The 19,381-nt window shown below is 40.2% G+C and overlaps 1 protein-coding gene across 2 annotated transcripts in view; it reads left to right on the forward strand.

Moving 5' to 3' along the window:
- LOC105470944 (dynein cytoplasmic 1 light intermediate chain 1) overlaps positions 1-19,381 on the forward strand; it is a 48,105-nt gene that overhangs the window by 18,224 nt on the left and 10,500 nt on the right. For both annotated transcript variants that reach the window (XM_011723302.2, XM_011723303.3), the window contains 4 exons: positions 10,044-10,160; positions 10,904-11,134; positions 14,845-15,014; positions 18,566-18,659. In XM_011723302.2, the coding sequence (XP_011721604.1) occupies positions 10,044-10,160; positions 10,904-11,134; positions 14,845-15,014; positions 18,566-18,659 (612 nt within the window). The remainder of the gene's footprint in view (positions 1-10,043; positions 10,161-10,903; positions 11,135-14,844; positions 15,015-18,565; positions 18,660-19,381) is intronic.

Consider the following 19,381-nt stretch of genomic DNA (forward strand, 5'->3'; position numbering starts at 1 on the left):
CAATGTGACCATTTCTAATTTGTTACAAGAAGTGAGAAATTTTGAAATCACAGGGTGGGGAAATAATCTGAAACTACCATGTTTAACATACTGCGTTTATTTGACCATATGCTCTTTCCTTTTTCAAATTTTATGTTGTAAAGTTTACTTAAAACACATTACAAAGTACTGAATGTTAAGAGGAGTAGCTGTCATTTAAAATTCTAGCAGAGAAAAAACTATCAGCATAGTAAAACAAACTTCTGGTACTTCAAGTTAGATTCAGAAGACTAGGAACATATCCACCTGTCACTCAGGAAGTCCACAGAGAAGAATGCATTAATTCATTTTTCTTTCTCTTCTGAAAATAGCAGTGACTCTTGGAAGTGGAGATAACTGTTTTCTTCAGTGAGTCATGATACAAAATATAAAAACAGTCTTTGTTGTCGTCGTTGTTGTTGTTACATAGATTAGAGATTTCTGTGTTGCCCAGGCTGGCCTCAAATGCCTAGCCTTGCCCTCTTATGCACCAGGACAATAGCCCTGAGCCACCACGGCTGCCAAACAGTCTTGCTTTAATGGTCTCTAAAGACATCAGCACTGTTGAGTATTAGGAAGAGTGTGCCTTGGCATTAAATTCCTATGAATTTAGACCTAGCTCTGTCATTTCCTACCTGTGTGAACTTGGATAAGGTAGTTAACTGAGCCTCAGTATCCTACCTGCCAGATGGGAGATAATCACGCCCCTCAGAGTTGTTGTGTTAGTTATTGTTGGCAGGATACTCTTGCAGATAGGCACTCTGTAAGTGTTCACTGCTGTATGCTGCTTGCTGCTTCTGTAGAGAGGGAAGTGGGAACACTAGTGGCTCCATTTGACTAAGGTATGGGCAAAGGGACATAATTCTAGTCTTTAATTTTTATTGTATGGAAACATGTTGACTTCATCCTTTTTCTGTCCTAGTTTTTCAGGCCTTTGCATTTCAAACTCGTTAATATATAATATAGTTTTAAAATAATCTCAAAGTAAGTAAGGGGACAAAATTTGTATCCTGCATTCAAGGATTTGTGAAACTTAGATCAATTTTTGGCTGCAACTGAATTGATAGCACTTTTTTATGGTTTGGTTTGGGTTTTTTGTTTTTGTTTTTGAGATAAGTGTCTCACTCTGCTTCCCAGGCTGGAGTGTAGTGGCATGATCACAGCTTACTGCAGCCTTGATTCTCCCATGCCTGAGCTGTCCTCCCACCTCAGCCTCCTGAGTAGCTGGGACCACAGGTGTGCACCACCACACCTGGCCAATTTTTCTTTTTTTTTTTTGTAGATAGAGGATCTCCCTATCTTGACACGACTGGCCCTGAGCTGCTGGGTTCAAGTGATCCTCTTGCCTTGGCCTTCCAAAATGCTGAGGTCCATGCCCAGCCAATAGCACTTTTTGTTGTTTGAGACAAGATGTGTCAGTGGCTGCTCTGTAGGAGGCTTAGAAGTATACATTTTAGGCTGGGTGCTGTGGCTTATGCCTGTAATCCCAGTATGTCCGGAATTGGTGGGTTCTTGGTCTCGCTGACTTCAAGAATGAAGCCGCGGACCCTCGCGGTGAGTGTTACAGTTCTTAAAGATGGTGTGTCCGGAGTTTGTTCCTTCAGACGGTCAGATGTGTCTGGAGCTTCTTCCTTCTAGTGGGTTCGTGGTCTCGCCGACGGGTGAAGCTGCAGACCTTTGCGGTGAGTGTTACAGCTCTTAAAGGCGGTGTGTCTGGAGTTGTTCGTTCTTCCCGGTGGGTTTGTGGTCTCGCTGGCTTCAGGAGTGAAGCTGCAGATCTTCCTGGTGAGTGTTACAGCTCATAAAGGCGGTGTGGACCCAAAGAGTGAGCGGCAGCAAGATTTATTGCAAAGAGCGAAAGAACGAAGCTTCCACAGTGTGGAAGGGGTCCTGAGCGGGTTGCCACCGCTGTCTGGGGCATCCTGCTTTTATTCCCTTATCCGACCCCACCGATATCCTGCTGATTGGTCCATTTTACAGAGAGCTGATTGGTCTATTTTACAGAGAGCTGGTTAGTCTATTTTACAGAGAGCTGATTGGTCCATTTTGACAGAGTGCTGATTGGTGTGTTTACAATCCCTGAGCTAGACACAGAGTACTGATTGGTGCATTTACAATCCTCTAGCTAGACATAAAAGTTCTCCAAGTCCCCACTAGGTTAGCTAGATACAAAGTACTGATTGGTGTATTTACAAACCCTGAGCTAGACGCAGAGTGTTGATTGGTGCGTTTACAATCCTTTAGCTAGACACAGAGTGGTAGACAGAAAAGTTCTCCAAGTCCCCACTAGATTAGCTAGATACAGAGTGCTGATTGGTGTATTTACAAACCCTGAGCTAGACACAGAGTGCTGATTGGTGTGTTTACAATCCTTTAGCTGGACATAAAAGTTCTCCAAGTCCCCACCAGGTTAGCTAGATACAGAGTACTGATTGGTGCATTTACAGTCGGTTAGCTAGACATAAAGGTTCTCCAAGTTCCCCACTAGACTCAGGAGCTCAGCTGGCTTCACCCAGTGTCTCCCCAACCAGGGCTGCAGGCCAAGCTGCAAGCCCATCATGTGCCATGTGCCTGCACTCCTCAGCCCCTGGGCGGTTGATGGGACTGAGCTCTGCGGAGGAGGTGGAGGCACTTCTCAGGGAGGCTCGGACTGCAAGGGAGCCCACCGTGTGGGGGCGGTTGGGGCATGGTGGGCTTTAGGTCCCGAACCCTGCCCCGCAGGGAGGCAGCAGAGGCCCGGCGAGAACTCGAGCACAGCGCTGGCAGGTGAGCACTGCTGGGGGATCTGGTGCACCCACCACAACTGGGCCCTGGTGCTAAGCCCCTCACTGTCCTGGGCTGGTGGTGCCGGCTGGCCGCACCGAGTATGGGGCCTGGAGCCCGCACCTGCGGGAACTCGTGGTGGCCTGTGAGCTCCGCCTACAGCCCCGGTTCCGCCGGCTTCTCTCCCTCCACACCTCCCCACAAGCAGAGAGAGCTGGCTCCAGCCTCGGCCAGCCCAGAGAGGGGCTCCCACAGTGCAGTGGTGGGCTGAAGGGCTCCTCAGGCGCCACCAGAGTGGACGCCGATGCTGAGGAGGTGCTGAAGAGTGAGGGCTGCGAGCACATTGTCACCTCTCACCAGCACTTTGGGAAGCTGAGGCAGGCAGATCATGAGATCAAGAGATCCTGGCCAACGTGGTGAAACCCGGTCTCTACTAAAAATACAAAAACTAGCTGGGCATGGTGGGTGTGCCTGTAGTCCCAGCTACTCAGGAGGCTGAGGCAGGAGAATTACTTGAATCTGGGAGGCGGAGGTTGCAGTGAGCCAAGATTGCGCCCCTGTACTCCAGCCTGGCAAGAGAGGGAGACTCCATCTCAACAACAACAACAACAAAGTATACATTTTGCTGTGAAAGGAGCAGAGTTTATAGGCACGTTTGTCACATGTACTTTTTAGGTACTAGGGATGCAGCAGTGAACAAAATAGAAATGCCTGTTTTTCTGGAGCTTGCTTTTGAGGTTGGGGGAGACTAAGTAAAATACATAGTAACTTAGTATGTTCAGTGGAAAAAAATAAAACAAGAAATAAAGAATGTTGGGAGGTTGTAATTGTAAATGAGATGGGGGAAGAAAAGGTGGAGGTCTCAGTGACTCATGCTTGTAATCCCAGTGCTTGGGAGGCTAAGCGGGAGGAATGCTTGAGGCCAGGAGTTTGAGACCAGCCTGGGCAACGTAGCGAGACCCTGTTTTAAAAATGAATGAATGAATGAAGAAAGGTAACAGAGTGAGACCTGTCTCTAAAATGAATGAATGAATGAATAGTAAATGGTTGTTTGTAAGAAGGAATGAATGAATGGAGGTGGTCAGGGAGGCCTACCTGAGGAGGTGATATTTGAGGGAAGGCAAAAAGGAGTTTAGGCAGCATGCAGATATCTGAAGGAACTTTGTTCTAAGTGGAGGGAATGGTGGATATAAAGGCTTTGAGGTTGGACTCTTATATTAATTATGTAAGTCAATGTTTTGGGGGAAGTGGCAAGATGATGATAATGCTTTGTGCATATTGAAATGTGAGGTATTCATGGGACATCCAGTAGTAATGACTAGTAAGCAGTTCAGGAGAAGCTGATCCTTGAAGGAAGTCTGTGGGGTCACCAGATTTTAGGTGGAATTGAAGTCATGGATTTGCAGAGCCTCTGGGAATTACATATACAGTGAGAAGAGCAGAGGACTGAGGAACGAACCCTAGGTAACAAATGTTGGGTAGGGATAGAAGAGCAGTCTGCAAAAAGACTTAGGACCAAACACTTCAGAGGCAGCTGGAAAAGAGGATGGTGTTTCTGAAGTTATAGCCAGGCAGTCTTCTCTGACTTCTGTGTCTGCCTTTTCTCTGCCAACTCTCAACCAAAACAGCCTTTGAGTATAGTTGTCTCTGCCTCCATACCTTAGATCAGAACTACCTCATTTTTTGCTAGGACTCCATTAATAGTCTGTTGTCTAGTCTCTTTACTCCTTAACTTATTCTTGTCAGTCATTCTTCCACACTTTTCCATAGTAGTCTTTCTAAAGTACCTAAACTGTGCCAGTGGTTCCTCATTTTCAGAATAGTCTGACCTTGTCAGCCTGGTATAAGATACCCTTCATGATCTGGCCTCTGTTTGTTTTCACCTTTTGTTTCCTTTCCCCTTCACATCCTAAATTTCATGCATTCAAATTATTTGTCCTTCCTAGAAGGACACTTCTTTGCTTCTGGGTCTCTGTACGTGGTTTTCTCGTGTGTTCTTACTTCCTGGAATGACAAACTCTCCATGGTTCATTAACCATACAAGATTTGGCTTAATTGTTACCTTTTCTGCAAAGACTTCTGACTTCCAAGCAAAACCAGGCTCTTCCCTCTGGGCTGACTTCCTGATTTGTTGCATATCTCTGGTGTAGTCCTAATGACAGTATCTTGAAACTGTTTCCTATTTGTTATCCCCTTCCAATTTATGAGCTCTTAGAGGACAACAATGTTGATATAAGGATCTTCACATTCTTAGTGTATGGCTTAGTGTAATAAATGTCTAATGCAGTGGTTTTCTTTTTTTTTTTTAATTTGCTGTTAATTTTTTTTTTTTTTTTTTGTAATTTAAAAACAGATAGAGATGGGATCTCACTTGATCACCCAGGCTGGTCTTGAACTCCTGGGCTCAAGTGATCTTCCTGCCTCGGCTCCCAAAGTGCTGGGTTTGCAGGCATGAGCCACCACATCCAGCCATGGAGTGGTTTTCAGTGTGGCCTCTGTACCAGTGGCATCAGCATCTCTGGAAACTTGTTAGAAATGCAGATTCTTAGGCCCCACTCAGTATTTACTGGATTAGAAACTAAGGGGGTGGGCCCCAGTAATCTGTGTTTTAACAAACTTCTCAGGTGATTCTGATACCTTATAACAAATCCTGCAGGTGATTCTGATAGTTCTAATAGTTAGAAAATTATTAAATCGTCCAGTGAAATGAATGATTGACAACATTCACAGAGAGGAATAAACTCTGATCTCATGATAAGTGAAGGAGAACCCTTCCACTTGTGTTCAGTCTTTAGAAAAAGGAAACAGCCATGCCTTAGTGATGGCTGCAAGAGCTTAAAATAGTGAGCATATATAGTTACATTGACAGTTTTGTTTGTTCGTTTGTTTTGAGATGGAGTTTCGCTTTTGTTGCCCAGGCTGGGGTGCAATGGTGCTATCTCAGCTCACTGCAACCTCCGCCTCCCTGGTTCAAGCGATTCTCCTGCCTCAGTCTCCCGAATAGCTGGGATTACAGTCATGCACCACCATACCTGGCTAATTTTGTATTTTTAGTAGAAACGGGGTTTCTCCATCTTGGTCAGGCTGGTCTCAAACTCCTGACCTCAGGTGATCCACCCGCCTCGGCCTCCCAAAGTGCTGGGATTACAGGCGTGAGCCACCGTGCCTGGCCAACCGTATTTTGGCTCAAAATCTCTTCTGATTCTACTGACTTAAACCTTTACAGATCAAAAGGAAGACACAAGCTTGTTATTGAAAAATTACCCATAATATCACCATCAGAGATAACCAAATTATCAATAATTATTTCTAGGTAATATGGTTTCTATTCTTTTGCTTAGATTTGTGAGATTTTCTGCAGTTATGTATTTTTTATTTGGAAACCTTTGTATTTAAGTAATTTCAAATGTTAATATTTTAAGAAATAAGTTGAAATAAACTCATCTGAAGTTTTTACCCTTATGAAGATATCTTTTCACTTTTTTAAAACTGACAAAAATTGTGTTTATTGTGTACAATATGTTTTGAAATGTGTGTACATTGTGGAATGGCTCAATCAAACTAGTGTCTTTTCATTTTCTAACATTTAAAGTGGGAATTAAAGAAATAAGATAGATCCTGGGTCATATTATATGTAGTTTTACTTAACTGATTACTGCTTATTTTATGGATCTGTGTATGCTTTACAAAATACTTACTGAACATTGTGTTGTTCAATAAGCTTCTGTTATAAGGCTGGGCACTAGGTTTTTACTTACAGTGCAAAACATTGTTTTTGTGGGATAATCCAAATTAAGTTGATATCATGTTAACTTAGAGGATTTCTTTCAGGAAAGTAGCCTGTCATAAGAGTAAAAACTTTAAGAAATCTTGATTCTTTTCCTAGTTCTAGAACAGATTCAGGCTCCTTTTGAAAGAAGATCTTCATAGATCTTTTCACATGGTGATTTAAATTAGTTTTATTATATAAAGTCTAATGCTTGTGTCTACCGAGGCAACTAGATATACTTTTTTTTTTTTGGCTTATGGTTCCCAAATAACTCCAAACCCCAAAATTATAAATTAAATGTACTTATAAATTAAATGCCATAGAAACTCTACTAATTTATATAAGTACTTATAAAATTAAATGCCATAGAAACTGTAGAACTTGATAAAATTCAAATTAGCAACATTAATATAACAACTGATGTTTTGCTGAAATTAAATGCCAGTGTTGGGTTTAGTAATAGAAAGAAATATTTTTATATTTTATTTTTTACTGGTTATTATTTTCATTTTAAGCATTTTAGACATGATCATTATGGGAATCATTGTCATCATAGATATTACTGTTTTTAAACCTAATCTGTTTTGTTGATTGGCCAGTTTAATGGCACATTGTAAAGATAGTACTGAAAAATACTAATTTAATGTCAAATTCTTTTTTTAAATTAGGTTAAATTGTATGTATTTACAGGACATGAAGTTTTGGAATATATATGTGCGTTATGGAATGGCTTAATCAAGCTAATTAATATATATATTACCTCACATAGTTGTCATTGTTGTGAGAACACTTAAAATCTAATCTCTTGGCATTTTTCAGTACAGTATATTGCTAATAACTATAGTCACCATGTTGTACAATAGGTCTCTTGAAGGTATTCCTCCTGTCTAACTGAAATTTTGTAACCTTTGACCAACATCTATCTCCCCAACTCCCTCCTCCACCATGGCCCCAGTCCCTGGTAACTACCATTGTGTTCTCAACTTCTGTAAGATCAACTTTTTAAGGTTGCACGTATGAGTGAAATAATGGAGTATTTGCTTTTCGGTGCCTGGCTTGTTTCATTTAACACAGCAGTCCCCAGTCTTTTTGGCACCAGAGACTGACTTCATGGAAGACAGTTTTTCCATGGACTGGGTGGTGATGTTTCAGGATGAAACTCTTTCACCTCAGATCATCAGGCATTAGTTAGATTCTCCTAAGAAGCATGCAGCCTTGATCCCCAGGTGTGCGCAGTTCACATTAGGGTTTGGGCTCCTATGGGAATCTAATGCCAGCACTGCTGATCTGACAGGAGGCGGAGCTCAGCGGTAATGCTGTTGGCTCACCTCCTGCCATGTGGCCTGGTTCCTAACAGGCCACAGACTGGTACCTGTCCACAGCCCAGGGGGTTGGGGCCCCCTGATTTAACATAATGAAGAACCTTCCAGGTTCATTCATATTGTTGCATATCATGGAAATTCTTTCCTCCTTTGAGGCTAAATAGTATTGCATTTTGGGTATGTGTGTGTATAATATATATGTGTGTATATATTATATGTACATATACACACATACACATACCAGATTTTCCTTATCTATTCATTTGTTGATGGAGTTGATGGACAATTAGGTTGATACCATATCTTGGCTATTGTGAATAATGCTGCAGTGAACATTGGGAGTACAGATATTCTCTTTAATATATTTACTTCCTTTGGATTTCTTACTGTCACCTTTTTTATTGCCTATGTAAAGGTACAGTTATTACTATGAAGTATTAGAAAATGCTTCATAAAAAGAACCAGTCTGCCCAGTGCAATTGAATATGGAATTGACTGCTCTGGGATACTTTGAATTTGGCGTGCCTGTGTGTTGACTCTCTTTTCTGTTCTGTCTGCTTCACTTGGCTTCCCCTTGGCCCCAGCAGGATTATAAACACCATTGCAGAGGTGGGCACTGCAATCTTGTGGCAGCATTCAGATACAAAGACCTAAGACGTATTTTTTTTTAGCTTAACATGAAAATGAAGACAATTTTTAAATTCCGAGAACTCATAAATCTCCAGGCATAAGTCCTTAGATCCAAGCAACTCCAGTTTTATATCTATAAATACTATTACTATGATTCTAACAAGTCCATGAACAGTAACATATAAGTAGCATTTAAATACTCACAATATAAAAAAGCACTCACCAAAACATTGAACAGCTAGCCTAGTTTTGTTTTGTTTTGAGACGGAGCCTCGCTCTGTCGCCCAGGCTGGAGTGCAGTGGCGCGATCTTGGCTCACTGCAACCTCCACCTCCTGGATTCAAGCAATTCTCCTGCCTCAGCCTCCTGAGTGGCTGGGATTACAGGTGCACGCCACTGTGCCCGGCTAATTTTTTGTATTTTTAGTAGAGATGGGGTTTCATCATGCTGCAAGGCTGGTCTCGAACTCCTGACCTCGTGATCCACCTGCCTTGGCCTCCCAAAGTGCTAGGATTACAGGCGTGAGCCACCGCGCCTGGCCTAGTTAGCCTAGTTTTAAACCTTTTTAAAAAAATACTTGTGTCAAGTTTAAATCACGTGATTTTCTGCCATTAACACTTTTAAGTCTATTTTTAATTTTTGTCTGTTGTACATTCCCCCTACACTTTTTCTTGCCCAGTTTTTTGTCCCCATTTTCTCCCCATCTCTCCTGCTATGTATTTATTATGGCTTCATGGTTCTGGTAAGGGTCACAGTTCCCTGTCCTGATGTACAGGGAACTGATTGATGCACCGTCCATCCCCCTTCATTGGCCCTTAGGTGGACATATAACTCAAACTGGGCCAATTAAGAGTCTTTAACTGAGGTTCTTCAGACTGAAAGCCAAGAGTAAGAGTCTTTTGTTCCTTGTGGATTAAACTGGGATGACATGAGAGTGGAAATTCCTGAAACCTAAGGTGTTTCACTTTACCTTCTCATCTCCTGAAAATTATCCATAGAGGAAGTCATTTGCAATAGGATAGGACAAGATTTAACAAGACCGGGAGAGAGAATCCTGGTCGTGATGGAGTCTGCATCTTTATCTCTTTTTTTTTTCTTCAGACAGAGCCTCACTTTGTTGCCCAGCCTGGAGTACAGTGGCACAATCTTGGCTCACTGCAACCTCTGCCTCCCAGGTTTAAGCAATTCTTCTGCCTCAGCCTCCTGAGCAGCTGGAATTACAGGCGTGTGCCACCATGCCTAATTAATTTTTCTACTTTTAGTAGAGATGGGATTTTACCATGTTGGCCAGGCTGTTCTCGAACTCCTGACCTCAGGTGATCCGCCTGCCTCAGCCTCCCAAAGTGCTGGGATTATAGGTGTGAGCCACCGCACCCAGCCAAGTCTGCATCTTTGATACTGTAGCTGCTCCATTATATTTCATCAAATTGTCTTTTTGGTTGAAGCTAGTTCCAGTTGGGTCTTTCACTTGATACTAGAAAGCATCCTTAAATAATCTGTGTTGTAATTTATAAGATGTATCCTTTTTTTTTTATATCTAGGTGAAGATGGAGCCGGAAAAACAAGCTTAATAAGAAAAATTCAGGGAATAGAGGAGTATAAGAAAGGAAGAGGACTGGAATATTTGTACTTAAATGTGCATGATGAAGACAGGGATGGTGAGTGTCATTTGTAACATAAATTTCTGAAGTCTGTTGTGAGGTGCACTGCCATTCACATTAGTCTTTGATTTTTTTTTTTTTGGGGGGGTAATTTTTTACTAGAAGTTCTGTGATGTCATGCTGGTCAAGAAATAGCTATGTTTAGGCATACTGTTATTAATTTGGGATTGGGATTCGTATATGATACTTTTAAGCATCTTAAGCTATCCTGGTGTGCAGATATTTCTTTCCGGCCATACTTGAAGAATCTCAATTTTTCAGCTCATCTTCCCTCAGATAGTGATTGTTTTGTTGACTCCCATTTCACCTTCTAATTTTCTGATAAAAATATTATCTACTTAGCTTTTATCTATCAGCTATTTTTTCTTCTGTAGATCACTTGCCTTCTCATTTTTGTATATAATATCTTGGTATGCATATCTCTATCTGCTGATGGTAAAAACAAACAAGTTATGCATCCTCTGGTTTTAGATTAAGAAATATGAAGTAGAGGATGCTACAGTGAAGTCATTTTAGGCCTTTAGATAAATTAGAAGATGGCCTAAATAGTTGAACTTTACTGGCAGTTAAGTCATTTTAGGCCTTTAAATAAATTGGTAGATGGCCTACATTGTTGAATTTTGTCAAAGCCAATAGCACATCTCCTGTGGAGATGCACTAAAATACCAAGTGGTACTGTTAGTTGGATGATGAAATTACTTAATCTCGTTGCCTTGGTTACTTTGTTTTGTCTGTTGTAGATCAAACAAGATGTAATGTATGGATCTTAGATGGAGACCTATATCACAAAGGCCTCCTTAAATTTTCACTGGATGCCGTATCTCTGAAGGATACCCTAGTTATGCTGGTTGTTGACATGTCAAAGCCTTGGACTGCTTTGGATTCTTTACAGAAATGGGCAAGTGTTGTTAGAGAACATGTTGACAAACTGAAAATCCCTCCTGAAGAAATGAAACAAATGGAGCAAAAGTGTAAGTAGTCTAGAAATAATAATGTAGGTTTCAAAAACAAAATATCTAGGCTGACTTTAATCATTAGAAATTTTTGACTATGAAAAAGGTTTAATGAAGTAAGCATATTGTAAGTACTTTTTTTTTTTTTTTGAGACAGAATCTTGTTCTGTCACCCAGGCTGGAGTGCAGTGGCATGATCTTGGCTCACTGCAACCTCTGCCTCCTGGGTTTAAGCTGTTCTCCCTCAGCCTCCTGAGTAGCTGGTATTAGAGGCGCCTGCCACCATGCCCTGCTAATTTTTGTATTTTTAGTAGAGACGGGGTTTCACCATATTGGCTAGGCTGGTCTCGCACTCCTGACCTCATGATCCACCGCCCTCGGCCTCGCAGAGTGCTGGGATTACAGGCGTGAGTCACCGGCCTGGCCTGTAACTACTGTTTTAAAAATTCTGTTTAGATGATGTGCTAGGTTTTAATACAGTTTCAAATTAGAAACATAAGACACAATGGTAAACTGTTTAGTAGAGATGCCTTTTCTCCTTGCCAAAAAGCTGTGTGTGTTCATTTTGGAAAGTAGCTTTGCAGGGTGAAAAAATGGAATCTTTCTTCAGCTGCTCATTTTCAGCAGTTTCATTTTTTAACTAGTAATCTTACTGACCTTGTCAAAATGAAATGTGCCTAGAAAGATGTTGACAGTATACATATAAAGATATTAAAATGGTTTTATGATTTACAAAGTACATATTTTATACATGCTCATGTGAATTGGAGATTTTTATGGGAATTATGAAAATTGTATGAGTCATTTCTAACAGGTTGTAAGCCAGTAACATTTTTTATTTACTTTTTTTAAATTTTTGAGTCAGGGTCCCACACTGTTGCCCAGGCTGAAGTGCAGTGGCACAATCTTGGCTCACTGCAATGTCTGCGCCCCAGGCTCAAGCCATCCCCCAACCTCAGCCTCCCGAGTATCTGGGACTACAGGCACGTACCACCATGCCTGGCTAATTTTTTTATTTTTCGTAGACATAGGGTTTTGCCATGTTGCCCAGGCTGGTCTTGAACTCCTGAGCTCAAGCGATCCACCTTGCTCAGACCCCCAAAGTGTGCAGGGATTACAGGCATGAGCCACCACATTCAGCTGCCTGTAATATTTTTTAATGTCACTTAGAGTTCTTCATTTGCCAATATCGTGCTTTGCATAAGAAAATACATAGATGGGCCAGGCATGGCGGCTCACATCTGTAATCCCAGCACTTTGGGAGACTGAAGCAGGTGGATCACGAGGTCAGAAGTTTAAGACCAGCCTGGCCAAGATGGTGAAACCCCGTCTCTACTAAAAATACAAAAAAAAAAAAAAAAAAAAAAAAACAGCCCAGCATGGTGGCAGGCACCTGTAATCCCAGCTACTTGGGAGGCTGAGGCAGAGAATTGCTTGAACCCAGGAGGCAGAGATTGCAGTGAGCTGAGATTGTACCACTGCACTCCAGCCTGGGCGACAGAGCAAGACTCCGTCTCAAAAAAAAAAAAAAGGAAATACATAGATGAGCTCCTTTGTTGTTATTTACTGACAGTAACTTTTAAAGCGAATTTGACGGCTTGCTGGAATTTATGCGTAAGAAAACAGTAAAACTTGTATGTACTAAATCATTGAAAGAGATGTCTAAATACTTTTAATTTTGTTTGTTTGTTTGTTTGTTTACTATTGCCTGTGGAGTTTTTGTTGTTGTTCTTCTCTAAGTCTAGATTTATTCTAGAGTAGTAGTTGTTCAACTGTGGTTCCCTGGACCAGCAGCACTAGTATCAGTATAGCTGGGAACATGTCAAAAATACACATTTTTCACTCCCCATCCTAGACCACTGAATTAGAAACTCTTGAGGGTGGAAACAGTAATCTGGGATTTAACAAGCCTTTGAAGTGATTCTGGTGCATGATAAAATTTGGTAGCCACTGTTAGATTACAGCCTCTGATCTTAAGGGTGGTAGTCACCAAGGCTGCTAAGGGTTAATACAGACCCCTGTGTTTCTGGAGGGAACGGTGCCCAACTGTTCGGGATTCCCTATTCCTTGACCCCATGTAAATTCAGAACAGTTTTCCTCCATATGAGTCAGTCTTCACGATCCAAAGATCTGGCTCATAATTACTTAAAGAGAAAACACACATTTTTTTTCTAAGTAAGTAATAATGTACATTCTTTGTTTTTTGAAAATTGAAAATAGGGCTGGGCGCAGTGGCTCACGCCTGTAATCCCAACATTTTGGGAGGCCAAGGCAGGTGGATCACAAGGTCAGGAGTTCAAGACTAGCCTGGCCGATATGGTGAAACCCTGTCTCTTCTAAAAATACAAAAATGAGCTGGGCGTGGTGGTGGGCACCTGTAGTCCCAGTCCGTTGGGAGACTGAGGCAGGAGAATCACTTGAACACAGGAGGTGGGGGTTGCAGTGAGCCGAGGTTGTACCACTGTACTCCAGCCTGGTGACACAGTGAGACTCCATCTCAAAAAAAAAAAAAAAGAAAAAGAAAAAGAAAATAGCCAGTCACAGTGGCTCACCCCTGTTATCCCAACACTTTGGTTTGCTGAGGTGGGAGGATTGCTTGAGCCCAGAGTTCGAGACCAGCCTGGGCAACATAGTGAGACCCCAGTCTCTACAAAAATAAAATAAAAAGTTAGCCAGGTGTGGTGGCACATGCCTGTAGCTACTCAGGAGGTTGAGCTAGAAGATCACTTGGGTTAGGGCTATAGTGAGCCATGATTGCACCGCTGCACTCCAGCATGGGTGACAGAGCAAGACCCTGTCTCAAATCAGTAAATCAGTAAATCAAACTTTTGTGTATTTTTCCCAGTATTTTTATTTCTAAGCTGGAATCATACTTTGGCTTTATTTATATCTCTTTTAATGTTACTATTTCCTGCAACATTAAATATTCTTTGAAAACTTGACATTTTATAGTTGTGTATAATTTTTTCTCATATACCATTTTAATCCTATGCTATGGACAGTTTGTTTCCAAATGTGTTTTGCTTTTAAACATGAAGAAAAGAGTTATATGGAAATCCCTGTGTGTGCATGACTGATTGTGCCCTTGAGAATTCCTAGGAGAATAATTACTGAGTCTAAACATACATTTTCAAGTCTCTCGTTACGTTCACGTTTACTTTATATTTTTTAGTGACAATTTTGACAACCTTGCAAATAACTCCTAAAAACTGATTGGCACTGGTAATATTTCATTAAGTTGTACCAGGGTTGCAGAATGAGCATGGACCAAGATTGAGCCTAGGTAAAAAAGGAGAGACCTGAGTAAAGGGTTTAGTGAAAGGAGTTAGTATTAGAAAGTCATCTAGGCTGTCTTTTAAATTGTGGGATTTTTTTCTCCCACATTTATTTTTCTTTTATCTGTATAGTGCCTTTTGTGAATTAGAGAAGGTAGAGAGACAAAACCAATTGTGACTTGACCAAAAGAGTTTGCATAAATTGAGCCAGGTCTAGATAGAACCCTACTTTGTAGAGCCATCCCATGCAGTAGTAGTATTCTGCCTCCTAATTATTAATGTGGGTTCGTTGTTTGTATATTCTCTTTGAAATAGGTTTCTCAAACCCTTTTTGTTTTTTCTCTTATACAAGACTAAGTATAAATTGGAGTAAATTTTATCTTTAGATTATGGCAAGAAAAGTTACCTGCTGAAATAAAGCAATTTCTAAATTGTGTTTACTTTGATTTTCAGTGATTAGAGACTTCCAAGAATATGTAGAACCAGGAGAAGACTTCCCAGCTTCTCCCCAGAGAAGAAATACTGCGTCACAAGAGGACAAAGATGACAGTGTAGTTTTACCTCTGGGTGCGGATACACTTACACATAACTTGGGCATTCCAGTACTAGTAGTTTGCACAAAGGTTAGTTTGCTTCCTAGGGATTCTGCTACTGATATTCACTGAGGATGAACAACTGTTTTGTTTTCCAGGTTTTTTGGAGTTAACACATTAGTTCTCCTAGATGATTTTTTGTTAACAAATAATAGTTTAAAGTATTGAATGATATTAACATGTTGCTTTTGTGGTCTTAATTATAGTTTCTTTGAAAGAAAATGTTATTTCAAATACTCATGATTGAATCTCATTTTCATAATTCCCATTGAACTTCATTGTATGATCAGTCAGTTTAATAGAAATAATTACAGGTAAAATGATAGTTTATTGGTTTTTATAAACTTGTTTTTCAATTTTTTTTTTTTTTTTTTTTGAGACGGAATTTTGCCCTTGTTGCCCAGGCTGGAGCACAATGGCACAATCTTGGCTTACTGCAACCTCCGCTTCCCTGGTTCAAGCAGTCTCCTGCCTCAGCCTCCCCAGTAGCTGGGATTATAGGTGCCCACCACCATTCCCAGCTAATTTTTTGTATTTTTAGTAGAGATGGGCTTTCACCACGTTGGCCAGGCTGGTCTCAAACTCTTGACCTCAGGTGATCCACCCACCTTGGCCTCCCAAAGTGCTGGGATTACAGGTGTGAGCCACTGCACCCAGCCTCAACATTGAATTTTTATATGTTCTCTAATGTCAGAGGATTATGTACTTAAAATAGACTTTTAAACATGTAGCCGTGCTCATTATATGAAGTTGTCATGCAGTTATCAAGTGTTTCTGGTTTTTAAAAAGGTTCTGATAGGATCACTATTATCAAAATTATATTATTGGTTATTTCACTGTATATGTTTTGTAATAAAATTAAGTTTCCTTTAAAAATAATTAATAGAAGACCAGGCGCGGTGGCTCAAGCCTGGGAACCTGGAAGGCGGAGCTTGCAGTGATCGTGCCACCGCACTCCAACCTGGGCGACAGAGCGAGACTCTGTCGCAAAAATAAATAAATAATTAATTTAAAAATACTTAATAGATCAGCCGGGCGCGGTGGCTCACACCTGTAATCCCAGCACTTTGGGAGGCCGAGGTGGGCGGATCATGAGGTCAGGAGATCGAGACCATCCTGGCTAACACGGTGAAACCCCATCTCTACTAAAAATACAAAAAATTAGCCAGGCGTGGTGGCGGGTGCCTGTAGTGCCAGCTACTCGAGTGACTGAGGCAGGAGAATGGCATGAACCTGGGAGGCAGAGCTTGCAGTGAGGCGAGATTGTACCACTGCACTCCAGCCTGGGTGACAGAGTGAGACTCTGTCTCAAATAATATTAATAATAATAATAAAAAGATCAAGTTCATGTTCTCCCCGCTTGGTCCTGAGTGTGTGTTTTTACTGTTTGTAAATCATGGAATAGTTAAGAAAATGACAGAACATAAGTCCTTTTCAGACCTGAAATTAATGCTTTTTAATATGTAAAATTTGCGCATATAAAATTAAAGGAGGGTATAGAATTTATTCATTGTTGGAGTAAAATTGATTAAAGTATTTAAAACCTACCTTAGGTTTTACTTTACTACAAAAATGATCCATAACAAAGGAATGGAGTGACAGCATTTAAAATAATTAAGTTAAAGTCTGCCATCTGCTTTCAAGTGGTGGTTCTGGTATAGTTGTTACGTACACCTTTTCTGTAAAACAGTATCTTAAAATCTCACACTGAAATCCTTCTGTGTGATTTGTTTTTTATTTTGTTTTGGTTGGTGAAGAGCTGTTTGTTTACTGGAAGTTGGTTCCGTTTTACAGCACTACATGCCTTATGAAAAGCAGTCTTACTTTCCAAAAGAAAAATGTTAAGCTTAAAGGGTTCGGAATCAGTATCAAGTGAGTCATAGAGTCATAACATTTTCAAACCAGAAGAGATCATCTACTGTATTTCATAAAATCTAAGACACTATCAGATGTATTTCAGTTTATGAACTTTTAAAATGTGTTAGGCCTATGGAGAAATGTGTGTTTCCAAAGGGAGAGAAGTATAGTGGTTCAATGCCATCAGTTTAAAGACTCCAGAAATGGAGATTTCAGAGAGACTAAGTTTCTTGTCTTAAGTCCAGATCCTCTGATTTCAGTTAAAATATTTTTATTTTATTTTATTTTATTTTTGATATGGAATCTTGCTCAGTCGCCCAGGCTAGAGTGCAGTGGTGCGATCTTGGCTCATGGCAAGCTCCACCTCCCGGGTTCACACCATTCTCCTGCCTCAGCCTCCCGAGTAGCTGAGACTACAGCCCCCGCCACCACGCCCGGCTAATTTTTTTGTATTTTTAGTAGAGATGGGGTTTCACCGTGTTAGCCAGGATGGTGTTGATCTCCTGACCTTGTGATCCGCCTGCCTCGGCCTCCCAAAGTGCTGGAATTACAGTCGTGAGCCACCGCACCCAACCTTAAAATATTTTTATTTAATACTAAACCACCATGCCTTTCCAAAAGTGTCATTAAGTCAAAGTATAATAATTATTTTTAATCTTTTGAAATCACTGTATTTGATAAAATGGGCAATGAAATGCTTATTATAATTCTGTAATGAGACTGTTCCGTGCCGTATATATGTTTTTATTTTCATTTTTATGGAGAGTTTTGCTATGTTGCCCAGCTAGCTTTGAACTCCTAGGCTCACTCCTCCCTCCTCACCCTCCGAAGTAGTACAGGCGCATACCACTGCACCCTGTTAGGTTTTTTTTTTGTTGTTGTTACTTTATTTTATTTTATATATATATATATATATATATATATATATATATATATATATAGTGTGTGTGTGTATATATATATGTAACAAAAAAATACATAGCAAATTTAACCCGAAACTAATATTGGGTGTAATGACCATTATTAAATGTTTATTTTTATATTTTACACCTTCAATTCAGAAGTGTTTTGGTGAAATTATTTGGATGTTGTGATATTTGAACATGACTTCTTTGTATTTTTCTTAGCATTTTTCTGTAGCAAGCAGCATTCAGAATTGTCTCACTGATTGTACGGGTGACATTTCAAAAATCAGTTGTAATTTCCTTATTTTGTTATTAGTTGAGATTGTAATAAGCGTGAATAAAAACACCAGAAAAGAAATTAAGGTCACTTGAGAATTATCAGATAAACACAGGAACAAAGAAGAAATGGTGAGAAGTAGAGACTCCCTGGATATGCAGAAGAGTTTTATAAAACTAAAATGGATGTTAGATCTTTTAAAACTTTGTTCCAGGTTATATAAGTAGTTGAGTTAGCAAGTATGATTTCTTAGAACACGCTAGGCTTGTTATTCTTCCTTCCCTTATGTACTAAAACTTTCTCTTTGGTATTCTGACCAGATTTAACGTTAACATAGAAGTTAATGCTTTTTAAAAAGATAAAATTATCCGTTAGTCCCTCCAAGTTCATAGAGCACTTGATATTCTGTGTCCTGCTGTTCATTTACCATATCAGAGTGGTACTTTTATGATGTTCCCCTATCCAGAATTGAACTGTTTACATTACTATATTTAGTTTTGATTATTTTAAATGTATTATTTTTAATTATTTTAACTTAACAGTGTGATGCCATTAGTGTATTGGAGAAAGAACATGACTACAGAGATGAACATTTTGATTTTATTCAGTCACATATCCGGAAGTTTTGTTTACAGTGTATCCTTTTAAATACATTATTGATTCAGTGTACCACTTTCCACTTTACCTTTTTTTGTTTTTTAAAGTTAAAAGAATTAAATTGATGGACTTGAGAAATTCTGTAAACATTTCTCCTTCTGCCTCTGGTTGGAAATTTCATTTTAATTCCCAAATTATTTATATTTGGATATTTCGAGATAGAAAAGCAAATATTGAAGTATATTACTTTGATTTGCTGTGTTTCAAGTATGCTTAAGAAAAATAATTATCGCCGGGCACGGTGGCTCACGCCTGTAATCCCAGCACTTTGGGAGGCCGAGGTGGGCGATCACAAGGTCAGGAGATCGAGACCACGGTGAAACCCCATCTCTACTAAAAATACAAAAAATTAGCCGGGCGCGGTTGTGGGCGCCTGTAGTCCCAGCTACTCGGGAGGCTGAGGCAGGAGAATGGCGTGAACCCGGGAGGCGGAGCTTGCAGTGAGCCGAGATCGCGCCACTGCACTCCAGCCTGGGCGACAGAGCGAGACTCCGTCTCAAAAAAAAAAAAAAAAAAAAAAAGAAAAATAATTATCAATTGTATGTGGAAAAGTCTAGTAAGCTGTATGAACAGATCTGATTGAAAAACTGTATTTGTTGGTGGGTGGTAGGGCAAAGTCAATATTGCGTTTTTTGTGTTTTCATTTTTAATTTATTTAGTGTGTTGTCATCTTCTCCACATATAGCCTAACAGTGGTTTCA

The sequence above is a fragment of the Macaca nemestrina genome, chromosome 2, assembly GCF_043159975.1.
Source record: "Macaca nemestrina isolate mMacNem1 chromosome 2, mMacNem.hap1, whole genome shotgun sequence".
Classification (NCBI taxonomy): Eukaryota; Metazoa; Chordata; class Mammalia; order Primates; family Cercopithecidae; genus Macaca; species Macaca nemestrina.